The sequence below is a fragment of the Pimephales promelas genome, chromosome 16 (genome assembly GCF_988280905.1).
Source record: "Pimephales promelas chromosome 16, fPimPro1.hap1.1, whole genome shotgun sequence".
In the NCBI taxonomy this organism is placed as follows: Eukaryota; Metazoa; Chordata; class Actinopteri; order Cypriniformes; family Leuciscidae; genus Pimephales; species Pimephales promelas.
In genome coordinates, this window is record NC_142784.1 from 10,308,030 (window position 1) to 10,331,957 (window position 23,928).

At 39.6% G+C, this 23,928-nt stretch overlaps 2 protein-coding genes across 2 annotated transcripts; both read left to right on the top strand.

Moving 5' to 3' along the window:
• The first annotated feature begins 1,709 nt into the window (after positions 1-1,709).
• On the top strand, positions 1,710-16,977 carry LOC120470499 (P2Y purinoceptor 14). Its single transcript, XM_089120977.1, has 4 exons — positions 1,710-2,172; positions 2,379-2,449; positions 7,994-8,374; positions 13,427-16,977. Exons 3-4 carry the CDS (start codon positions 8,022-8,024, stop codon positions 14,028-14,030), a joined length of 957 nt encoding a protein of 318 aa, XP_088977103.1. The 5' UTR covers positions 1,710-2,172; positions 2,379-2,449; positions 7,994-8,021; the 3' UTR covers positions 14,031-16,977.
• A 2,203-nt stretch (positions 16,978-19,180) lies between these two features.
• LOC120470508 (P2Y purinoceptor 14) lies at positions 19,181-23,661 on the top strand. Its single transcript, XM_039660057.2, has 2 exons — positions 19,181-19,327; positions 21,013-23,661. Exon 2 carries the CDS (start codon positions 21,015-21,017, stop codon positions 22,029-22,031), a length of 1,017 nt encoding a protein of 338 aa, XP_039515991.2. The 5' UTR covers positions 19,181-19,327; positions 21,013-21,014; the 3' UTR covers positions 22,032-23,661.
• The last annotated feature ends 267 nt before the right edge of the window (positions 23,662-23,928 follow it).

Genomic DNA, 23,928 nt, shown 5'->3' on the forward strand with positions numbered 1-23,928 from the left:
ACCTTATTGTAAAGTGTTACCGTTTTTATAATAATAGTACATATACATCTCATCTTACTTCCAAGAAATGTGGAAGTAAAACGGTTAAACTACAGCAACAACAAAAAAAACGTATACAGCCATAACATATTTAAGCAAAGAGTTTTTGCTTTTTGTTTTTATAGTTCAATTAATCTTTCTTTTTTAATTAGTAATTATCATCGATCGAACAAACAATATTGTCAGGATACAGGCCCAGAGACAGAGGTAAGTGAATCAACATAAATCTTTATTTACAAGTTCAAAGGCGAGTATTTAGAGTTGCAGTGTTTCAGAGGTGAATTCGAGGAGGACACTTTGTCGAAAGCATTTCAGGTGAGCAGATCCTCTTCAGTGAAATCAACATCAAACTAACATAGTCCAATGATACTTGTCTTTTCCTCTTTCAGATACATCCGTCAGCAAACAAGAACTCAGGAAACATGGATCATGGAGCGGAGTCTGGGAACATCAGAACATGGACAGAGAGGCGAGTATACGTTACGTTACATTACTGGTGCTGGATGAATCAGAGGGTTTCTTGGAGACGGGTTATGGTCTGTTCCTTTTGTAGGAACGAAGTGTAGATCGAAGTGTAGATCGATGCACACTCTAACGGCTGATATTGCCCACAAACCATTGCGCGTTGGACGAGGATTCGGTTAGAACTACAAACACGAGTAAAAAGTGTTAAAAAAAAAACTACAGACACGTAGTCGATACGGAGGACGCGCGAGTCCCCGCGGTTGTGTAGAGAGGTTTAGATAAAGAGCTTCGAGTGATTAATTATCAGTATCTAACCTGACGAAAATGAATTTATTCAATGTTGTCCACATTATATTGCATTTGCAGCCGCATTGTGAACTTTTGTAAAGACGTTTAGCCATTACGTTTTAAATGCATCATTATATTCAAATTGCAAACATGAGGAGAGCATGAAAGACCCACGACTGGCAGATGAACGTGCTCTCCAAAACGGTAGGAAATCAATTTAGATAGAATACTGTGACAAGATGATTGACAGGGCAGTTTACGGTGACAGGATGCACGCAGCACACGACCGAGCTGTCCGTTAAAGATGACGTGATAGTATGTCCCAAAGCTTGCCTACTCTTTTGCTACACACTCAAAAGTATGTACTTTTTCCTCACAAAAAGAGTACATACTTTTAGGGCGTAGTATACGTAAGCGAATTGGGACGCAGCATGGGAGTTTATATGGAGCTGGCTGCTGATTCGGAACAGGTGCAGGTGATTTGGAGTCAGAAGAGTGACTGCAGGTGTGTGGTGAAGAAGTTTCTGGGAAATGTAGTGCACATCTATACGGTGACTAGGGTTGGGTATCGAGAATCGAGTATCGGTTGGAATCGGGACTAACTTTTCGTTTTTCCCGGAATCGTTCAAAAGTTAAAATTTCGATTCCTAGTTTCGATATTCACAGTCCGCCGAGCGGAAGAAGAAACCGCTGAACAACACCAACGAAGAAGCGTCTACCGGAAGTGTTGGCATAACCGCGCGAGTCGAACATTTGTAGCTTACGTCGGCGGTCCAAAGTGTGGCTTCACTTTTCTAAAAATAACGAAATCTTGGCAAAATGCAAAATTTGTGACAGAATGAGTATTTGTGACACAAGTATTTCCTTCAGAAAGACCGTTGGTTAGCAAGGTTAGCTAAACTTTTTTGGACCCTGCCTCTTAAAAGAATCGGAATCGAGAATCGTTAGGAACCGGAATCGAAACAAGGAATCGGAATCAGAATCGTTCAAATTCAAACGATACCCAACCCTAACGGTGACCGTTACAAATATGGCATTTTCTTCATGTACTGTCTTCACTGTGTCTGAATACAATTTCAGCCATTTGACCTTCATGTGTCATGATAAATGCTGCTTGTACTCTTGTCGTTTCTGTTTGTTTACTATTAGTTATGTCTTGTTTGTTCTGAGGAACACCAAAGGAAGAGATTTCCCGACATCCACAGAGAAATACAATTTTCCCAGTAAAGAGGAACATTGAGAGAGACAACTGCTGTGTTAATTCCAGGGGGTTAAGAGGGTCAGAAAGCAGCAGAGCCGGGGGTCATCGCTGTCCTGAGAAAACACGCAAAGAGTCAAAGCTGAGAGGTCATCTGGCTTTATTTTGACGAAAGCAATATGGTGAGGAGTAATAAAGCGTTAGACGATGAACTTTTCGTGCGAGCAACACTAGATCATTAAGACAGTGCTGTTGTGAACAAAAGACAGATGTGAATAAAATTATTGTCACAAACCAGCTTCAAATAAAAACATTAGCAATTTCCCAAAATTCATATTATTGAACAGTTTTTTTTTGTTTTTTTTTGCTTTGTCATCTAAAACACAAGGCTCTGAAGTTCCTGTTCTTTTAGGAAGTGGCAAACAGTGTTCTTTTGTAGAGCTTCAAGAAAGAACTACGGTGAGTCATGCTTTGTTTTAAAACTATAGTTTATAAGTCAAATACAATTGAGTGTTTAAAATCAAATTAATTAGTTTCAAATTGAGTTAAATCAATATGACGGATATTTTTAAAAGTCAACATCTGTACAGGTGAAGTTTAGACTAATGTTTTCTTGCCGCTTTCAAATATGTTTATTTATATGTGTAACTCTTTAGGTTCCTTTTGTTATTAGTTAACTACATTTAGTTAACATGAACAACATACAACACTTCTACAGCATTTGTTAATTTTAGTTAATGTTAATCTCAACATTTACTAATACATTTGTAATAGGGTACGAAAGAAAAGCTGTATGTTCACATTATTTGATGCTCTGTGAACTATCCTGAATAATGAACATTTCATAAAAATGCTGGGTTGTTTCAAGCCATGTTTGGGTCAAATGTGGACAAACTTAACCGTTGGGTTTAAAAAATGAATTGAATAATTTAAACCAATGGTTGGGTTTTTCCATATTTGACCCAAACATGCTAACAACCCAGCATTTTTAGTGTAATGTTATAAGATTTAATGCATTACATATTGCTCATGTTCATGTAAAAAACAACTACTTTTGTTCTAAACTTAGCGTTATTAGAGAAAGAATGAGATGCTTTTTTTGGTCTCAGGTTTGATACCGCATGTAACCAATCTAGTGAGCATAGAAAAATCTAAATAAATACATAAAGTAATGAATACAAGTGAGCATAAATACATAGTGTCACTGTGGTGTGAAATAGTTTGTCTGTGTGCTAAGCTTAACCTTAATTGTGGTTAAGAGTTGAGGACAAGGAAACTGAACTCAAATATATTTAATTTCGAAACTGTCAAAGTATGAGTGATATAAATAGAGAAGAAATGAGTTATACAAAGTTGTTTCTCTTGTAAGTATATTTACAGTTCCCTTTCAAAAGCTGCAATCGATGCTGCGCTGCTTAGCGCATTGGGAACGACTTTAATCGTGACCCGCTGCGAATATAGTGTGTAAAGACATCGATAGAATCGTCCGAGCCTCGGTTGGTGACGTCATTGGGCCGCACCCGCAACACAAAGCTATAAATTGATGAGCCGCAGATGCATCATCAGGTCTTTTGTCTTCAGAGACCTCTCTGTGTTGGTGTGCAAGCATCAATTTTCTCTCGGCTACAGATCTTTGTTAGGAGTTATTTAGCTTTATACCCGACAGTGTGCAGAATTTTCACTCTTTCTCATCTCTTAACGTCATTTAAAAGTGTTTAAAAATCACAAAAAGAGAAATGAGTCAGCAAGCTAAGCGCTGTGTCTAGGGATGGGAATTGATGAGATTTTATCAATATCAATGCCAGTAACGATTCTGCTTATCGATCCGATTCGTTAACGATTTCTTTTATAGATTCATGATAGCACTGTGTGGGAAAAAGTATTTATATGCTTTTTGGGGGGGGGAAACAAGTGGTTTTATTTGTTTTAAACCTTACACTTGACTAATCAAACTGTACTTTTCATGTAAGTTATGTAATAAATCGAACCTTATTGAAAAGTGTTATGATTACTTATTCACCGATTATAAGTCCCGTGAGTTCAGTGTTGGAAGATCAGTTCGTTTGTTTTAACCATTCATTAAACTGAATCGGTTCAAATGAGTCATAAGTTCGCGAATTGAACGTGTCATCATTGGACATGTGCGCATTGTGTGATTATCCCGGCGGTTGCGACAAGCAACCAACAAGATGTGTGTCATCAAAGAAAACAATTCATCACTGGATTGTTTTTTTGTTTTGTTTTTTTCGTTTATTTGAAGTGTGGTTTGTCAGCTGAATATGCAGAATGCTTTTCAGAGAAGATAAGGCAACGTAGGCCTATTTAAGCACAATTCACAGCCAGCGGTTATTCAGGAAAAACAAATCTCCGAATGCTCCACATGAAACTTTAGTCTCCTGACGTTACCATCATGTCGATTATTTTGATTAATATGTTAGTTTAGCTCTTAGTTTTGAGACGGTGAAGCCTGAGAGAGAGCTTCTCTCCCTGCTCGTTCAGTTTAACATGTGCACTGTCACAAGCGCAGCGGTTGATCACTACAGAGAGAGACAATTTTACTCACTGATCAAATAAGGCTTTGGCGGTACAAAAATTCACTTGGGACAGTTGTGAAAAAATACAAAAGGGACTGTCATGAGTTTACGGTCTGTAGCCTACATACTACGGTTGACTCAGACCAGGAGCATCGATAAGAGGACTCGTTAACGTCGAGGGCATACAATATCGATGGATCGTAAAATTTCTCGAGTGGAACCGGTTTTCGATTCCCATCCCTAGTTGTGTCCCTCCATGTTCTCGTCCCATGTCAGAACTGGATACACACGCTTACTGCTTTGTGTGTTTGGGGGAGGACAATGCGGTCGCTGCAATGGAGTCAGGAGAGTGCGAGCATTGTGAGCTTTTCACTCTTAAAATGCTTCACGCCTGTCTTGGCTACCTTTAGTCCGCATCCGCATTATCATCATGGGGCTCCCAAATGGATTTGGCTGACGAGCAAGAGACGGGTCCATCCCTTTCGCTTGCTTGTACACCAGATCTACTCGTTCCCTCACTTGTTCCCGAAGCGCATCCCGGTGCTTCTTCAGTTTACGCGGGGGCGATAATGAATCTCTTGGGTCTGCGGACTTCGAGCAGCCAACCTCTGAGCGTTCCTCGTGCGAAAATGATAAATCTTTTGAGGAGCTTCGCAAGGTGGTTACTCGCACGTTGGCTAGATTGCAGCTTGACTCGCCTTGTGAACAACAGACCCCCAAACACAGTAAGTTTAAGGATAGGTTTTGTCCGGTGGAAAGGGGGAGGGACCTCAACATCAGTCTCTCCCCTTCTTCGAGGACCTCCATTATGAGCTTCTCCATCTAAATCATGGAGAAAACCATATACCTCTCCTGTCTTTGTGCCTTCGACGTCGACTTTTTCGACTATCGTGGGTGCACACCAACTTCAGTTTCTTCAATTGAGCCTAGCCTAATCACCCCGCACGTACACAAAATGTATGGATGCAGCACTGGCTCCATTGCGACTCCAGGGCATTCACATTTTAAATTACATCTACGATTGGTTAATACTAGCACAATTTCTCTAGGCTTGAGACTCAACACCAAGAAAAGTATTTTTTGTCCTGCAGAGAACGAATTATCTTGGGATCATTTGGGATTCCATCACGATGCGGGCACAATTGTCCTCCGCTCAAATCAAGACCATTTGGCTAACTACTGTATGAGCAAAGTCAGGCTAAGTCAAGATCGTACTGTTCGTCAGTACCAAAAGATGTTACAACCTAACATCTTTTGGTACTGATGAACAGTATGATCTTAACCTACCTAGCATGGCTTCAGCATCCGAAGATTCCTTTGGGGCTGTTGCACATGAGACCGTTTTAGTTGTGGCTAAAAGCCGGGGGATTTCATCCAACGGCCAATCCTCAAAGGCAAATACAAATAATGCACTGTGGGCTTCGTACACTATCTCTGTGGCTCAGACCCCAGTGTCGCCTTGGCTCCCTCTCTAGGGACGCCTTGTCATCGCAGATTGCTAATGACAGACGCCTCCCTGTTGGGCTGGGGAGCGGTCTTAAGTTGTCGTCCAGCTCAAGGGGAATGGGAGGATCATCAGCTCGATTGGCATATCAACTGCCTTAAGCTGATGGCTGTATTTCTGCCCCCGAAATACTTTCTCCCTCAGTTGAGAGGCTGTCATGTCCTAGTGCGGGTGGACAACACAGCGGCAGTTTCTTATATAAATCACCAGGGAGGTCTGCGCTCACGCAATCTGAACAAAATATTTTCCTCTGGACTCAGGAGAAGTTCCTGTCACTCAGGGCAGTGTACATCCCTGGGCACCTGAATGTGTGAGCAGATTTACTGTCCAGACAGAAACTGCTGTCGGGGGAATGGAAACTCCACCCAGAAGTAGTCGATTAGATCTGGATCAGATTTTACAAAGCGTAAGTGGACCTCTTTGCCTCCCATCAGACAGCGCAATGTCCCCACTACTTCTCTCTGAGACACCCAGCTCCCCTTGGTCTGGATGCGATGGCGCACACATGGCCTAAAATTCGCCTGTATGCGTTTTCTCCAGTGGCTCTGCTCCCGGTAGTTCTAGCCAGAGTTCGCCAGCAAGAATCTTGCCTCTTATTGATAGCGCTGCGTTGGCCGAACAGAATGTGGTTCTTGGAGATGATCTCTCCTCAATGGCTCGCCATGGACGATTCCGGAAAGGAGGAACCTTCTGTCCTAGGAACCTTCTGTCCTAGGATGTCACGACATTCCATCCCAGGCCCGACCTGTGGAACCTTCATGTTTGGCCCCTAATGGGTACCAACTGAGGGACACTGGGCTTTCGCCTGCCGTTATTAAGACCATTCTAAGTGCTAGGGCTTCCTCCACTTGAAAGACAAATGGGGTGTTTTCGAAAGGTGGTGTGTTGAACATGATGCAGATTCGGACAACTGCCAGATCGCTTCAGTTGTGGATTTCCTGCAGGAAAAATGATCAACCTACACATGCCCCGCCACGCTCAGGGTTTATGTGGCCACTCTTTTCGGCTTGCCATGCCTTGGTTGACGAGGTTCCACCTGGGAGACATCCTCTGCTCGCTCACTTCATTCGTGGGGCCAGGCGACTAAGGCCTTCTATAAGAACCAAGATCCCTTCATGGGACTTAAGGGAAGTTTTCCTGGTTCTGGCTGACCTAATCTATGCAGCCTAACATTGAATTATAGAAGTCTATAATGTGTTATGTGTATGCTAGGTCAAAGAGAGTATTGAGCCTTGTGGTACGCCATTCTGAACTTGTGATCAATAAGACATCTCTTCATTTACTGCTACAAACTGATAACGGTTTTGTGGTCGATGGTATCAAATGCAGCACTAAGATTGAGTTACACTAATAGAGAGATACATCCACTATCGGTACGTATCCTAATGACAAAGATGAATTAATGAAATTAAGAAGAGGATTTTTGACCTCTGGAAGCATCTCTTTCATTATCTTAGTTGGTATAGGTCAAATATACATGTTGTCGATTTAGATGATTTAACCAGTTTCGAAAATTCTTCCTCTCCTATAGTAATGAATGAATCAAATTTGTTCCTTGGGGGGGGATACAATGCACTCCCTGATGCGATACTGTAGTAGACGGTTGCATAGTTATAATTTTCTCTCTGATATTATCAATCTTATAAGTGAAGAAGTCATTACTGCTGTGCCTGTGATGCTTAGAAACTTCTGAGGCTTTATTTTTCGTTAGTTTAGCCACTGTTTCAAATAAATACCTTGGGTTTTGTTTATTTTCTTCTAATAGGGTTGAAAAATAAGCCAATTTAGCCTTACCTCCTTCCACCATGAAATGCAAAATACTTCTAGTTTTGTTTTCTTCCAGAATACTGTTAAATAGATTACTGAAAAATGATTTTAACAAATGAAACTTTATTGTAAAGTGTTAGTGGTATTTTGGAAACTCTCCCCATTTTGTATCATAAAATTCAACCTCTCTTTCAGCAGATAACGGACTGTCTCATGTCTGGGCATCATGGACCAGAACACAACGAATTCAACTGAAGGACCTTGTGGCTTGTCTGAAATGCCAGCTCGTACATTCTTCATATCTGTTTACTCTCTGGTTTTTCTGGCTAGCCTAGCACTCAACAGCATTGCAATATATGTGTATTTTTGTAAATCTACAAGACAGTCCAGCATCACAATCTATCTCAAGAATCTGGTTATAGCAGACTTTTTTGTCTGCCTGTGTTTGATATTACGCATTGTCAAATACGCAAGCACTTCAGTGGAAATACAGCGTATCTACTGTATCTTTGGTGCTCCTGCTTCCTACCTCAACATGTACTCCAGTATTCTCTTCATGGGCTACATTGCCGCAAACAGGTATGGATATCCTTCCCTCCCTCCATCCATCCATCCATCCATCCATCCATCCATCCATCCATCCATCCAAAATAAACAGTAAAACCATATTTTAATTACAATGAAAGAAAAAAAATCAATTGTCAAATAATTAAAAATAGCAAATAATTATCAATTGTATAATTTATATATTATTAATAATTAAATATATTAGGTTCTACTTTTTCGACAGTCCACTTAAGACATTCTACTAACTTTAAGTAACTTTTCAACTACATGTCAACTAACTCTCATTAGAGGATTAGTAGACTGTCAGTTAGATTGTTAGGGTATTAGGTGTTAGGGTTTTGTTAGTAGAATAAGGTGACATGTAGTTGTAAAGCTACTTATAGTCAGTAGAATATCTGTTGGGGGACCAACAAAATAGTTTTAGCAAATACTAAGCAGACAGTCTACTAATACTCTAATGACAGTTATTTGACAAGTAGTTGCAAAGTTACTTATAGTTAGTAGAATGTCTAACATGGAATATCGAAATAAAGTGTTATCATATATTAGTTAATATAATAATTATAAAATAAATAATAATAATTTTTGTTATTATTGTAATTATACATCACAGTGACATTGTGTAATGATAATGTAACTGTATGGAAATAATTACATTTATTTGTATAATGGTGATGAAAAACAAATTAAAACAATATTTTAATATACAGTGTATTTGTATATAAAATAAAATATACAGCAGTGACCAAAAAGTATATCCGGTGGAGATTTTTTTTTATTTTGTTCAATTAAATTATCAAAATATAAGGAAAATATGTTATATCTTTTAAATATTTTAAATGTGAAGAAAAAATCGAAACTTGATTAATTATTTACTAAATAATTAATCAAGTTTCGATTTTTTAGCATACATACACAGCATAACATACATATGCAGAGCGAGAATAGGACAGAGCAAAGTCAGGGCTGAGTCTGTCTCCTCCAAAGGCAGCGCTTGCAGGTTCACTACCTGGTCCCTGAAAGGAGGGGTAGGAACCTTGGGTGCAGGTCTCCAACCCTCTTGACAGAGGCCAACGCAACCAGTAGCAAAGTCTTCATTGAGAGAAGCTTTAAGTCTACTGATTGCAGATGCTCAAAGGGAGCATCCGAAAGTGCTCAAAGCACTAGGGAAAGGTCCCAAGAGGGTATAGAGGGGGGTCGATTAGGATTTATCCGCCTCGCTCCCCTAAAAAACCTGATGACCAGGTTGTGCTTTCCAACCGTTTTGCCATCTATGTGGTCGTGATATGCTGAAATAGCCTTCGCTCCAACCCTTGCTGGAAGAAGGAAAGCATAGACCCTTTCGGACATCTTCAGGGGTCTTCTTGGCGAGAAGAACACCACTCGACAAACAGGTTCCACTTCAGGGCGTTAACGTCTCGTGGCCGGTGCCAGTGCTGAAGTGATGGTGTTAAGTACCTCTTGGGGTAAGTCACCTAGAACCTCCGCGTCCCGTCCAGAGACCAGACATGGAGTTTCCAGAGGTCTGGACGCAAGTGCCATAAGGTGCCCCATCTCTCCGAAAATCCTTCCTCAGAAGAAAAGGGCCAAGGAGGGACTATCACCAGGAGCATTAGTTCTGGGAACCAAGTCCAGGTGGGCCAATAGGGAGCCACCAGAAGTACCTGCTCCCCGTCCTCCCTGACTTTGCACAGTGTCTGTGCAAGTAGGCACACTGGGGGAAATGCATATTTACGGAGGCCCCTGGGGCAGCTGTGTGCCAGTTCATCCGTGCCGAGTGTTCTCTCGGTCAGGGAGTAATACAGCTGGCAGTGAGACGTCTCTGCAAACAGGTCTACCTGAGCCTCTCTGAACTCTCTCCAGATCTGCTGAACCACCTGGGGATGGAGTCTGAGGATGCCAGGGACATATATGGCTCTAAGCATCCTCAGATGCTTCTGACTCCAGAGGAGATGGCGGGCGAGTTGCGACATGTGACGGGAGCGGGGACCACCTTGTCGGTTGATGTACGCAATGGTCGCAGTGTTGTCTATATGGACCAGCATGTCCCTGCCCTGTAGCGGCCTTTTCAAGTGGCTCAGAGCGAGATGTTCTGCAAGCAACTTGAGGAAATTGATGTGCCAATGCAGTCGGGGTTCCGTCCATACCCCTGACACTGCATGCCCGTTGAACTTGGCACCCCAGCCAGTGGCAGAGGCATCCGTGAATACTACAGCATGCCTGGATACCTGTTCCAAGGGGACTCCTGCCGGAAGAAACGAGGGATCTGACCATGCGCTGAAGGTCTGGCGGCAGGCCGGTGTGATTGCCACCCGGTGAGTGTTGTGATGCCACACCCATCTCGTAACTCGGCCACGAAGCCAGTGCTGAAGCGGTCTCATATGAAGCAAGCCAAGCGGGGTTACCGCTGCTGCTGCTGCTGCCATATGCCACAGGAGCCTCTGAAAAAATGTCAGTGGGACCGCCGTCCTGCCTTTGAATGTGTTCAAGCAGTTCAGCACCTACCGAGTGCGCTGGTCTGTGAGGTGCACTGTCTGTGACTCCATTCCGAGAAAAGAAATCCTCTGCACAGAGGCGAGTTTGCCCTTTTCCCAGTTGACCTGAAGACCCAACTGGCTGAGGTGTCTGAGCACGAAGTCCCTGTGTTCGCATAACTGATCTCGAGAGTGTGCTAGTATGAGACAGTTGTCGAGATAGTTGAGGATGCGAACGCCCTGTTCTCTTATGGGAACAAGGGCCCCCTATGTGACTTTCGTGAAGACACACGGGGACAGAGACAGCCCAAAGGGTAGGGACCTTGGACTGATATGCTCGACCCTCGAATGTAAAGCACAGGAACGGCCTGTGTCGAGGAAGAATCGAGACATGAAAGTACACATCCTTCAGCTCAATCGCTGCAAACCAATCCCGGGGACGCATGCATTTGAAAATCTGTTTCTGTGTGAGCATTTTGAACGGTAGCTTGTGGAGGCTAGACACAGCTAGAGATAGTGTTCCTGGACCACTAGTGTGAATATTGCACGACCCACCGACCGGGCAGGAACCTTCATCACATGAAGCACAAAGTCCTTTGCGGCACGGAGTTCCTGGAGAACTTGTGGATCGTGACCACCCTCGTGAAGTTCCCTCAGTGCCTTGGCCTGATGGACCTGCAGACACGCGATAGCGTCATACGAGAACCTACAGGCCAGGGAAGGAAGACACGGTTCTCCACGGTTGTGCCAAGTGGAGTTAGGGCACAGCTGCATTGCAGCGGCCCACTCCACTGGTGGGATACGCTTGTATCCCTTAGCTGCCTCGCCATCAAGGGTGGTGAGGGAGGAGACACTGGAACGGTTTCTGGCAGTGAAGGGTGCCCTCCACGTCCCTGTGAGCTCCTCATGCACCTCTGGGAAGAAAGGCACTGGAGTGGGTTGCTGAGAACCAGCACGCGCCACCCCGAGATACCAATCATGCAGCCTCGAGGGCTCGGGCTCGGGACACGGTGGAGGGTTTCACACAAGCCGGATCCTGTTGGCGGACCGGGAAATCATGGCCATCATCTCCGGGTCCGACTCGGGCACCGCTGGCACACCTGAAGGAGGCAGGGGTCCAAGCCGTCGTCCGCAGAGACTTCTGATGCTCCCTCCAATGCAGTGATCGACATCTGGTCGTGCAGGAACAAGAGTCTCGACCTCAGCTCACAAGATGGTCATCTTCCCACAGTGGGTACATGACTCATCCACGAACGCTGCCTCAATGACCGCATCCAGAAACACACAGATAGAACGTCATCTTGAAGACACAAACTATCTGTGTAAGCTCTTTTAGAGACTGCTCTCCTTGGTGCTGTAGCACGCAGGGGAACGGTCACGGCGAACACAGACAGGTTCTCTTTCAGGTTCTGTGCTGTTCTCTCTCGCTGGTCTTACCACCCGTGAAAACGGCCATTGAGCACTTTAACCACGCACCTTACCAGCCATGAAAACAGCTTTTTTGTTTACTCAGTTTTAAAACAACAAACAAAGAAGAGAGAGAAGAGAAAAAAACTGATTGCGTTGCTGTGCTGTCACGCCCGCACCAAAGTGGAGAGATCCAGAAGAGGCTTGTTCTCAAATTCACTCTGTTCAGCACACAAAGTGCTTGGCTCTCCAAAGCAAAAAGCTAGTGTGCAATCGCAACAGCTACTCATTAAATGCAAGGCTGCACAGCTGATGATTGCATGCCAATGCAAATGATTGCACGCCAATGTGCATTGGCTTGTTTTAGTTTCACTCGAAGTAGATTGGCCTCTCTAGCAAGACTCCTATTGGTCTGACCGATAGGGAACTTGAGTTAACTTATTGCACTTGCAGAAACCAACTGCCTTAAATTGACCAACTGTCATTTAAATCTATAAACTAAAATGTATAATGCACAAATAATGTGAGCAAGGTATTACTGTGAACTTATTTCATTTGAGACCACCAAAACAAATATTGTACATAATAAATAGATTTCCACCGGACCAGCAACAACACAAGTCACTGCGTGTTAAATAAAGCAACAATCAACGTATCATCAATCTGTCTTGGTCTTCTCCTGGACTGAAGCACAGGCTCTACTCTTCAGCACAGTGGTGACCCGAAAACTAACTATATTTTACAGTAAACTACTGGCAACAGTGGACTATATTAGTGAACTAATGTTGGGAATAGTGAATGAGGGTATAGGTTGTGATTTTGAAAACAGCCCCTGAGCGTCGACTTTTCGAGCGGTGTTAATTCACAGTATATTCCTGTTGGCTATTTTCTCGAAAATGACAAAAATAACCCAGAATGCATTGTTTTATACGATATATTACTGTTTTAATGGAAAATGGTATGATTCTGTTATGTGACTTTTTTTTACACCAAGGGTAAACAGTGCAGGCCAGACATCTCAAAAAAATATTACACACTAAAGAAAAGGCTAGTCTAATTAACAGTTCAACATATGATTATAATTTACTTCAGCAAGTCATGGAGGCACAATTGTCACAAACACTGTTTCTGTATTTTGAAAGCCTTCTCTGTATTCTTTGAATTGTTTGCTCCTTTGTTTCAGGTACATGAGGATTGTACGGCCACTGGAGACTCGCATGCTGCAAACAGTCCGCTCAACCCGCTACATCTGCATAGTGACCTGGACTTTTCTGTTGTGCTTTAATGTTGTCTACATTGCTGTTTTTTTCGGTTCTGGTAAAGAAAACACTCCCAACAGTGGTTTTAGCTGTAAAAGTTTTCATAACAGCTTGCTCAAACAGATCTACATGGTCATGCATATCCTTTCCTTTTTAGTATTTTTGTCTGTGCTGGTATCCCTGATTCTGTTTTATTGGGGGAACGTACAGAGGCTTCGACAAGCTCAGCGCACAATGCCGGAAAATCCTGGGGACACAAAGCTCAGCAAGTCAAAACGCAACATGCGAGTTCTGGTGGCGGTTTTCTGCGTGTGCTTTGTGCCCTATCATATGGTGAGACTGCCGCATGTGTTCATCAGTCCCCTTCTGCATGACTGTACAACAGCTCAGGCCTTCTACATCATTAAGGAGCTGACCGTCCTGCTTGCAGTACTAAATGCCTGCTTGGATCCACTTATTTACTTTTTCTTTTGCAAGACTTTCAGGGCCCGGCTTAACCTTCAAAGATTTCAACAAAGAAACCAGTAAATTGAGTTAAAGGTGTAATGTTTGATTTCTGCATCAGTAACGGCACAAACGAAACTGCAAAAATTCACATCCAGCCAACATTTTATGATGGGGCCAATGTAGGCAAGATATGGTTGTGAAATATTGGGTTTGTCATGGATCCCATGTCACCCCTATCAGAGTTAACCCCAGTATGGGCACCAAATGGGTTTGTCCATGGGTCCCATGTCAACTCTGTCTGAGTTATGCCTACATTATGGGCCCCAAATGGGTTTGTCATGGGTCCCATGTCATCCCTATCTGAGTTATGCCTACAGTATGGGCCCCAAATGGGTTTGTCCATGGGTCCCATGTCACCCCATCTGAGTTAACCCCAGTATGGGCCCCAAATGGGTTTGTCCATGGGTCCCATGTCACCCCTCTCTGAGTTAACCCCACTCTGGGACTTAAATGGGTTTGTCATGGGTCCCATGTCATCCCTATCTGAGTTATGCCTACAGTATGGGCCCCAAATAGGTTTGTCATGGGTCTCATGTCACCCCTATCTGAGTTATGCCTACAGTATGGGCCCCAAATGGGTTTGTCCATGGGTCCCATTTCACCCCTCTTTGAGTTAACCCCAGTATGTGCCCCAAATGGGTTTGGCATGGATCCCATGTCACCCCTATCTGAGTTAACCCCAGTATGGGCACCAAATGGATTTGTCCATGGGTCCCATGTCACCTCTATCTGAGTTAACCCCAGTTTGGGCCCCAAATGGGTTTGTCCATGGGTCCCGTGTCACCCCTCTCTGAGTTAACCCCACTATGGGACCTAAATGGGTTTGTCGTGGGTCCCATGTCACCCCTATATGAGTTATGCCTACACTATGGGCCCCAAATGGGTTTGTCCATGGATCCAATGTCACCCCTCTCTAAGTTAACCCCACTATGGGACCTAAATGGGTTTGTCATGGGTCCCATGTCACCCCTATCTGAGTTATGCCTACAGTATGGGCCCCAAATAGGTTTGTCATGGGTCCCATGTCACCCCTATCTGAGTTATGCCTACAGTATGGGCCCCAAATGGGTTTGTCCATGGGTCCCATTTCACCCCTCTCTGAGTTAACCCCAGTATGTGCCCCAAATGAGTTTGGCATGGATCCCATGTCACCCCTATCTGAGTTAACCCCAGTATGGGCACCAAATGGGTTTGTCCATGGGTCCCATGTCACCCCTCTCTGAGTTAACCCCACTATGGGACCTAAATGGGTTTGTCATGGGTCCCATGTCACCTCCATCTGAGTTATGCCTACTGTATGGGTCCCAAATAGGTTTGTCCATGGATCCCATGTCACCCCTCTCTGAGTTAACCCCGGTATGTGCCCCAAATGAACTCCACAAGTTTGTGTAAAAACTGATCATCATGTTCTCCAGTATCATTTGAGAATGTTCATATCTTGTGCTTCAATGAAAGAAAGAACATCTGACTGTCTGTACAAAGGAGTTCACTTGATCAATTTTATTTGTTTAATTAAATATATATTAAATATACAATTATCACATGATGTCTAGCCAAGGAAAATTGACAACTTCGCCCTTTATTTAAATATTCTTGAAAATGTGCTTGTATTCAGTTTTATTTGTAGTAAAGCATCATTGTTGGCCAGGCTGTCATTTAACAAAATTATGAACACGTTCAAAAACAAGAGAGAGACAGCCAACTAAATATTAATAACTGATTATGTTGCAATCAATGTATGCTTTTTGCAGGGAGGTTTTAGTGTTTCTATTTGCATTTATTAAGAAATTAAAACATCTAGCTTAAGTTTGCCTTTTTTGCCATATCATTTAGTCAGATAAATATTTTAACAACGTTAGTATTTTGTTAGTAGTTAGTAGTTAGTATTTACAAAAAATATATTTCCTCTTATATTGATGGTTTAATCAAATTTGTAGGATCATTAAAAACAAATATCCCCTATACAGACATCAGTTTTAGCCACCGCTGTAAAGACATTATATAATAATATTAATATTAAATGCACTTTTATTACAGCACTCAGTGTGGTGTGAGAGAGGAAACCAGCTTTAACTGTGCCTGACAAACACAACATCCGTATTTAAGTCTCCTTTGAACTCCCACTGAATCCTCATGGAGAGCTAATAATAATAAATCAGGAAAGCTCTTCGGACAACTGTAAAGTGGTATATGCTATTTTGTAAATGTTCTTGTGTTGTATTCGTTTGTATTTGTATGTATTATTGTATTTGTAAAACTAATTGCAAATTATTTCAGTTACTTTAAGTTATTTAAGTTATTCTGTTTACACGGAAATCCTTACACTTCTTGCTATTAAGTGAAATCCTTACACTTCCTTGCTATTCAGGTATGTTCTTTAAATATTTTATTTTCTTGTTAGTTTATTCACTTAAAAATGTAAATTTTGTCATATTTCCCAGATTCTATTTTTTCCCTTAAAATATCATTTTCTTTTGCCTGTGGAAAACAAAAGCAAATATTTTTGCAGAATGTCTAAGCTTCAATTTCCACATTCAAACAGTCAAACTCCAGAAAGGACATCAAGAAAAATTTATAGACCAGGTCTGACTGATTTTAGTTAACCTCTGTTTAGCTCTGCATTTGTTTGATCAAAAATACAGTTTAAAGTTTATGTGAAAAATAAAATAAATAAATAACTGTTAAAAATGTAATTTATTCCTGGTATCAAAGCTGAATTTTCAGTACTCACACAGTGTCACGATCCTTCAGAAATTATTGTAATAAAACGATTTTGTGCAAATAGAAACTTGTGAACTTTACGTTTTTTTTTTTTTTATTCAGGAATGTTTGATGAATAGAAGGTTTAAAATAACAGCATTTATTTGTAATAGTAAAGACTTTTACTTTTCTGTCAATTAATGCATCCTTGCTGAACAAAAGTGTTAATTTCTTTACTCACCCAAAACCTGAAAATAAAGCTATTTTGGATTTAGAAACATCTGACAAAGTTGATTGTTTTATCGGTAAAACTTTAGAATAATCATCTGTCATTAATAAGCAGAAAGTAATGCAGAACTAATGATTAGAACTACATTAACACTTCAGCTACTACTATTGAATATAGAAACAAACTAATAATAGATACATAATCAGTAAGTAACATCAAATTTAGGACTAAGATAGTTCCTTATTAAGTATGAGTTTGTCATCATTAAGAACTAATAGGTATTTTTGACAAATAAAGAATTATTAATTCATTACTAATCACAACATGTGTCTAAGATGTTAGCTATTGTCTTTTTTTTTACTCTGTGGTCCTAAATAGCATCTATAATTACTCAAGTGCAAGAACTACAAGTGATCTGGATCATTATTTCAAACATATTTTTTTCCCTTCAAAAAAATGGTCCAGATCATCATCTTTATTTGGAACTCAGCACTATTTCAACATAACTTTACATTAAGAGCAAAATTAATTGGTCCAATTTAGCAGACTTTAAGTATAATATACTAAAAGTGCATTTGCAGTGTATTTATATTAAGTATATGTAAATGTATTTGTAGTATACTTAGCTTAGTATGTATTTATTACACAAGAACTACAGCTGACTTCAGCCACAACCTTAGATGAAATCCACTGAAGATAAAATAAGTCATTAAATTCTGAAGATTTCAGCAGAGTATTACACAGCTCAAACAGCATTACCAGCTTCACTTATTACTTACCAGATTACTTTATTTAATGCCCATTTTAATTAAATCAACAGTTGTATTTTAAGTTGTCATGATGGTGGTCCGTGTTTGCTTTAGTTGGGCTCTTGACCCTGACTCTTTAATGTAAGATTGTATCTGGCTGTTGTAATTATGTGTTTATAAAGCACATTTGTCATGGCAAAAGAAAAAAAAAAGCCAAGAGAAAATGTGATGATGTAATCATCATGTTGTGGCCTGGGTCATTTATCTTATTCAGTGTGTAATGCTTTGATCATTGAGGTTATGTGTTTTTTTTCTCAAACATTATAGTAGCTGATTTGATATCATGAGACCCAGCAGTGTCAATCAAATAATATATAGGATTTTAAAAACATTTAGTGCATTAGTCTCTTTTTCTCCACATTATTACTTAGACATCAATAATCACCCTATGATCTCAACAATGGTGACAAATAAATGAAATACTTCAAGCTGCAGTGCATGTTGGGTACCACCAATCCAAACTCACCCATATCTCCCAGCATGCATTACGGCAGTAATAAATTATGTAGCTGGATTTTGTGTAGCTTTGTTTGATTGTCACCATTGTTGAGATTCATATGCTGTTTCTTAATTTATGTGTATGAGTAATCGCATAGATGCAAGGTTTTGGTGCACTAAATATTCTTGGAAATACTATATATTTTGTTTGATGAACAATACTGCTTGATCTCATGCTGTAACATGAAATGGCTTCAATTATTTTTTTATGATTAACTACTTATTGATTTTTCAGAACATTTAAACGCACGCACACACATCCATCTGAAAAATGAAACAGTACGCATACAACAAAATAGAATGAATGGAAGACATAGCACGACCATAGACAAAAACTAAACTATAAATAGATTTTAGAAAATTATATAAACACACACACACAAAAGGTTTTTCACAAAGTTTATCTTGCCCTATAGACCATCGCTCTAAATCAGCTCTTTGTCCAGTAGGGAGTCAAAATTTGACGTTTTCATCATCATTAATAAACAGCCAACATCACGTAATCCCATTTTCTTTGCTTTTTTTGCAAAAACAAATGTTCTTTATAAACACACAATTACAACAACCAGAGAAAGTCAACTCAGTTGTAGTTCTTGTGTTTCTATTTCCTTCAATGATTCTGCTTGCTAGAAGGGCAAATCTCATTACGTAATTGTTGATTACCTAATAAGGAAATATGTCCTAAATTTGACATTACTTACTGATTATTTAAGCTTGTTTCTATGTAAGTTAATAATAGTAGCTGAAGTGATAATGTCATTGTACTCAGTAGTTCTGCATTACTTCCTGCATAGTTGATGACGGACGATTATTCTGAAGTATTACCGTTTTATTGAAACACAGCTGGTAACTTCAGACTCTGATGAGCTAAGAATGAGTTTGTCATAATCTGTTTGTGTACAGAAATATATCAGTGGAGGAAGTTCCTGCAGTGCTGAGCAAGTGTCCACCCACGAGACAAACTGAGTGATTCGCTTAGTTCCTGTCTCATAGTCAACACCTCCTTCCTCTCAAATATCAGGCTCTTCTCCCCAACAAGCTTTTCATTCTCTGTCATGATTTGAGCTGACTCAACTCTTCAAGTAAGTTTCTTTTATTATGGTAAAAGTTATAATTAATTTACAAAGTTATTTTGAGTCTTTTCACAATTCAGAAATATCTGAATGAAAATGGGACTATATTCAGGCGGATGACATTCAAAATTCAAAGTCATTCTGATTAAGATCTCAAATGAAAATTCGGTCATGCTTTATGTTGTTCCAAACCCATATGACTTTAGTTTGTTCTTTCTTTCTGTGGAACACAAAAGGAGAAGTTAGGCAACAATGTATAGTGACTGTCAGCATCAGTCACCATTCACTTAATGCATCTTTTTCTTGTTCAGTGAAAGTGAATGGCCTCTTGTTGTTCTGTATAGCATCTCTTTTGGTGTCAAGTTAAGTTACCTTTATGTCTATGCTTTATAATATTATATAATACAGACCAGTTCAAAGCAGCTATAACATGCAAATGATTAAATGATGCAAACAGTTCATTTAAGCTGTACAGCAGCTATAAGTGCTTTGGGTACGTCCGTTAAAGATAATCAGTTATTAAAATAGTTTATTGCAGTTCTGCAGAAAAACACTGACATCATCATCCAGCAGTTAGTGTTATTGCTGTCAAAACAATAATATTTCAGAATATTAAGAGAAGAGTCACAGAGGTTTGGAACAGCCTGGGGATGAGTAAATGATTACAAATTTTTCATTCTCTTTAAGTCAGACACAAATATGAGAAGATTAATAGTTCATATTTATTTATTTATTTTTTTAAATTGACTTATTTATGAATCAACTATAAATTACAAGAGGGAGTTTTTTTAGTGTTTGCACTTGTGAAAAAACAGTGTACTTTAAATCTTAAAAGTATACTTGCAGATTATATATATATATATATATATATGAATTTTGTACATTGAATTTTGAAGTATTTCTAGGACAACTTTAAAAGTACTTGATCCACTTGATTTTGACTACTACTGTATATATTGACTATTAAAAAGTATTTGCCTTAAAAAAGTACATTTATTTTGAGGTGTTGATGTACTTGATTATACTTTTATCTATAGCATGTTATTCGGTATTACATTTTCAGCAATTTATACAAATATATTTAAATACATGACGTGACTTTTTTTAAACTTCTGTTGAAAAACAATTCTACAGAAATGACATTGAAGCATATTTTAGTTTATCATAAATGCTTGTCAGACATTCAGAGGTAAACCATATTTCTAAGACAGCATTATAAAATTACATATGAAGATGAAAATCCCACTGAAAAACATTGTTTAATTGCAATTAACATGTAGTTGTGTCCAATTACATTCAGTTCGCACTTGAGTAAATTATTTTAATATTTTAAGTATAAGTTCTATGTGCCCTTCTTTTTGTCCTGTGGTTGGACAAAGTACAATTTTTTTTTTAAATCGTTAAATTTTTAAGTTCAACCAACTTGGAGGTTTAAGTCATTTCAACTTATATTACATGAAACTGACTTTTTTTTTGACAAAAATTGAAAATTGCTTAACTTATTTTAATGAGTTAAAGAAATGTAAAAACATGTTGTCATAACTCATTAATCATTTAATAGTTTACAGTGTGTAAATATGTGGAACTTTTTTTTATTTATGGACATCAGCAAATAGTCCCATCGAACAAGTTTAAAACATTGCCATTGTCATCAAAGCACACACTAAAAAAAGTTATTTAATTTTCCGTTTTAGAAATGGACTACATCAACAGCACACAGAAGGCCCAGAAAAACACCACGGATCTCAGCAGTGTGTTTACAACGCAGGTTCTTCCTGTGTTCTACTCCATCATCTGCGCTTGTGCCTTCATTCTCAACGGACTTGCCGCTTGGATCTTCTTCAGGCTCCCCAGCTACTCGGCTTTAGTTGTTTACTTAAAAAACATGGTGTTGGCAGACATTCTGATGCTGTTCACCTACCCGTGGCGTGTGGCCGGTGACCTCAATTGGGGTGGCTCGCAGTTGAAGCTGATAGTTTGCCGCTACACAGCTGTGCTTTTCTACCTCGGCATGTACACAGGAATAACCTTTATGAGCCTCATCAGCTTGGAGCGCTACTTCAAAATCATCCGCAACACCTCTGGTGTGTCTTCCTTTCTGCAGCGTGTTTCGGTAGCGAGAGGTCTCGCGCTGCTAACTTGGGCCGTCATGATGTTCTCCGCGCTGCCGAACACCATTTTAACCAACCAGCCCATGGATCCCAGCCTAGACCCTAAAACATTTTCCTGTATGGACCATAAAAGTGTGCTGGGTCTGCGCTGGCACGAGTTTTCAGCCCACTTCGTCGTTGTAGTCTTCTGGGTGGTATTCCCGCTAATGGTGTTTTGCTACACCTCCATCGCCTGTCACGTGTACCGCTCTTACAAACGGGTGCAAAGTAACAACAGTGAGGCGAGACGACGGTCAAATCGAAGCATCTTCAGCTTGCTGGCCGTGTTTGTCTTCTGTTTTGTGCCCTATCACGTTTGTCGCATTCCCTACACGCTTAGCCAAAGTCCCGGGGCTGGTTTTAGCCAACACGAACGCTCCATTCTCTTCCACATGAAAGAAGCTACCATCTTTCTATCCGCCCTTAACGTCTGCCTGGATCCCGTCATTTACTTCTTAATGTGCCGGACATTCAGAGAGTCACTTTTGAAGATGTTCTCTTCTGTAAAGCAAGACAACAGGAGGCCTTCAATGGGTACTGGACTGAGTATCACTAATCTGTAAGAGGAAGAGCAACGCAGGAAATGGAAAATGCCATTTTCAAGATGTAAAAGCAGATTTTACATTTCAAAAACACTTATCTTGCTGTGGTTTCCGTGCATGAGAAAAAGCAGAATGAAAGAAGGTAACACTTGAAGTGGTGTTTTTCAGAAAACCAGAATCCAACCACAGCTCTCACAATCATACAGTCAATCCAAGGTATAAATAAAAACTCATCATTTACTCACCCTCATGTCATTTGAAATCTGATTTTAAAGTAAATGTTTCGTACTTATGTTATAGAGCAGCCATTTTAGGCTATTTGAAGAACCTTTCAGTGAACAGTTCGGTAACACTTTAGAATACTGTATCTTACTTACTGCATAACTAATAAGGAATTAATGAAGAACTAATAGGTAATTCTTTATTAACACTTAAGTCACTACTGTTAACTACTAAGGAAGATGTGTTAACTAATCAGTATGTAATATAATTTTATGATTGTGTTAAGTATCAGTTAGTTAATCAATAGCTAATGAATTCTGTCATACCTCCTGAAGAACTACTATTAATTATCTATTAATTAAGGTTCAAGAAATATAACTATGAAGTAACTACTAATTAACACTCATACACAGTAGTCAGTTTGTCATTTTTCAGCACTAATAAGAAAGATAAGTGCAGACATTTACCTACAGGCTCTGCAAATAAGCAAAAACATGTCATGTATATTACACCTTATTATTATACATTTTAAACTTCTTTTGCACCATTCAAGTTCCGGCAATATGGCGGTAGCCACGTACACTGAGCCTGGGTTCTCCCAAGGTTTTTTTCTCCATTCTGTCACCTGATGGAGTTTTGGTTCCTTGACACTGTTGCCTTTTTCACTTCTCTTCGCCTTTGTCGCAAGTAACTGTCGTGTATTTTACAAAGGTTTAGATGATTACGTTAATATATAGGCTAATATTTTTTTATTTACAGTAAGTTTGATTTGAGTCAGAAGTATGTGGTAATTCTTTATTAATTACTAATGGGTTTCCTATATTGTCACTTTAGAATACTGTTCCAGGTTCTAAGTAATTCCTGAAGGACTATCTAATAATTATTTATTAATTACTAATAAGTTCCTTATATTTTTACTTTAGAAGACTGTTTCAGGTTATAAGTAGCCTAATTCCTAGATAATTAATTTGATAATTATTTATTAATTACTAATGGGTTCCCTGTATTTTCACTTTAGAATACTGTTCCAGGTTCTAAGTAATTCCTGAAGAACTATTTAAAAGTTATTTATTAATTACTAATAAGTTCCTTATATTTTCACTTTAGAAGACTGTTTCAGATTATAAGTAGCCTAATTCCTAGATAATTATTTGATAATTCTTTATTAATTACTAATGGGTTCCCTATATTTTCACTTTAGAATACTGTTCCAGCTTCTAAGTAATTCCTGCAGAATTATTTGATACTTATTTATTAATTACTAATAAGTTCTCTATATTTTCAGTTTCCCTCAGTCGTTGCCTCAAATACATGAATTTACTCAGTGTCATTCTATGCTGAGGAAAACACACACACACAGTACTGTATATAAAATATACAAATAATCTGAGGTTAGTTTTGTATGACTGTTCAGTAGTTACTTCTTAGTTATTTTTCTTGAACCTTAATTAGTAGATAATTAATAGTAGTTCTTCAGGAGGTATGACAGAATTCATTAGTTATTGATTAACTAACTGATACTTAACACAATCATACAATTATATTACATACTGATTAGTTAACACATCTTCCTTAGTAGTTAACAGTAGTGAAGAAGTAGTTAATGAAGAATTACCTATTAGTTCGTCAATAATTCCTTATTAATTCTGCAGTAAGTAAGATACAGTATTCTAAAGTGTTACCAACAGTTCTTCTA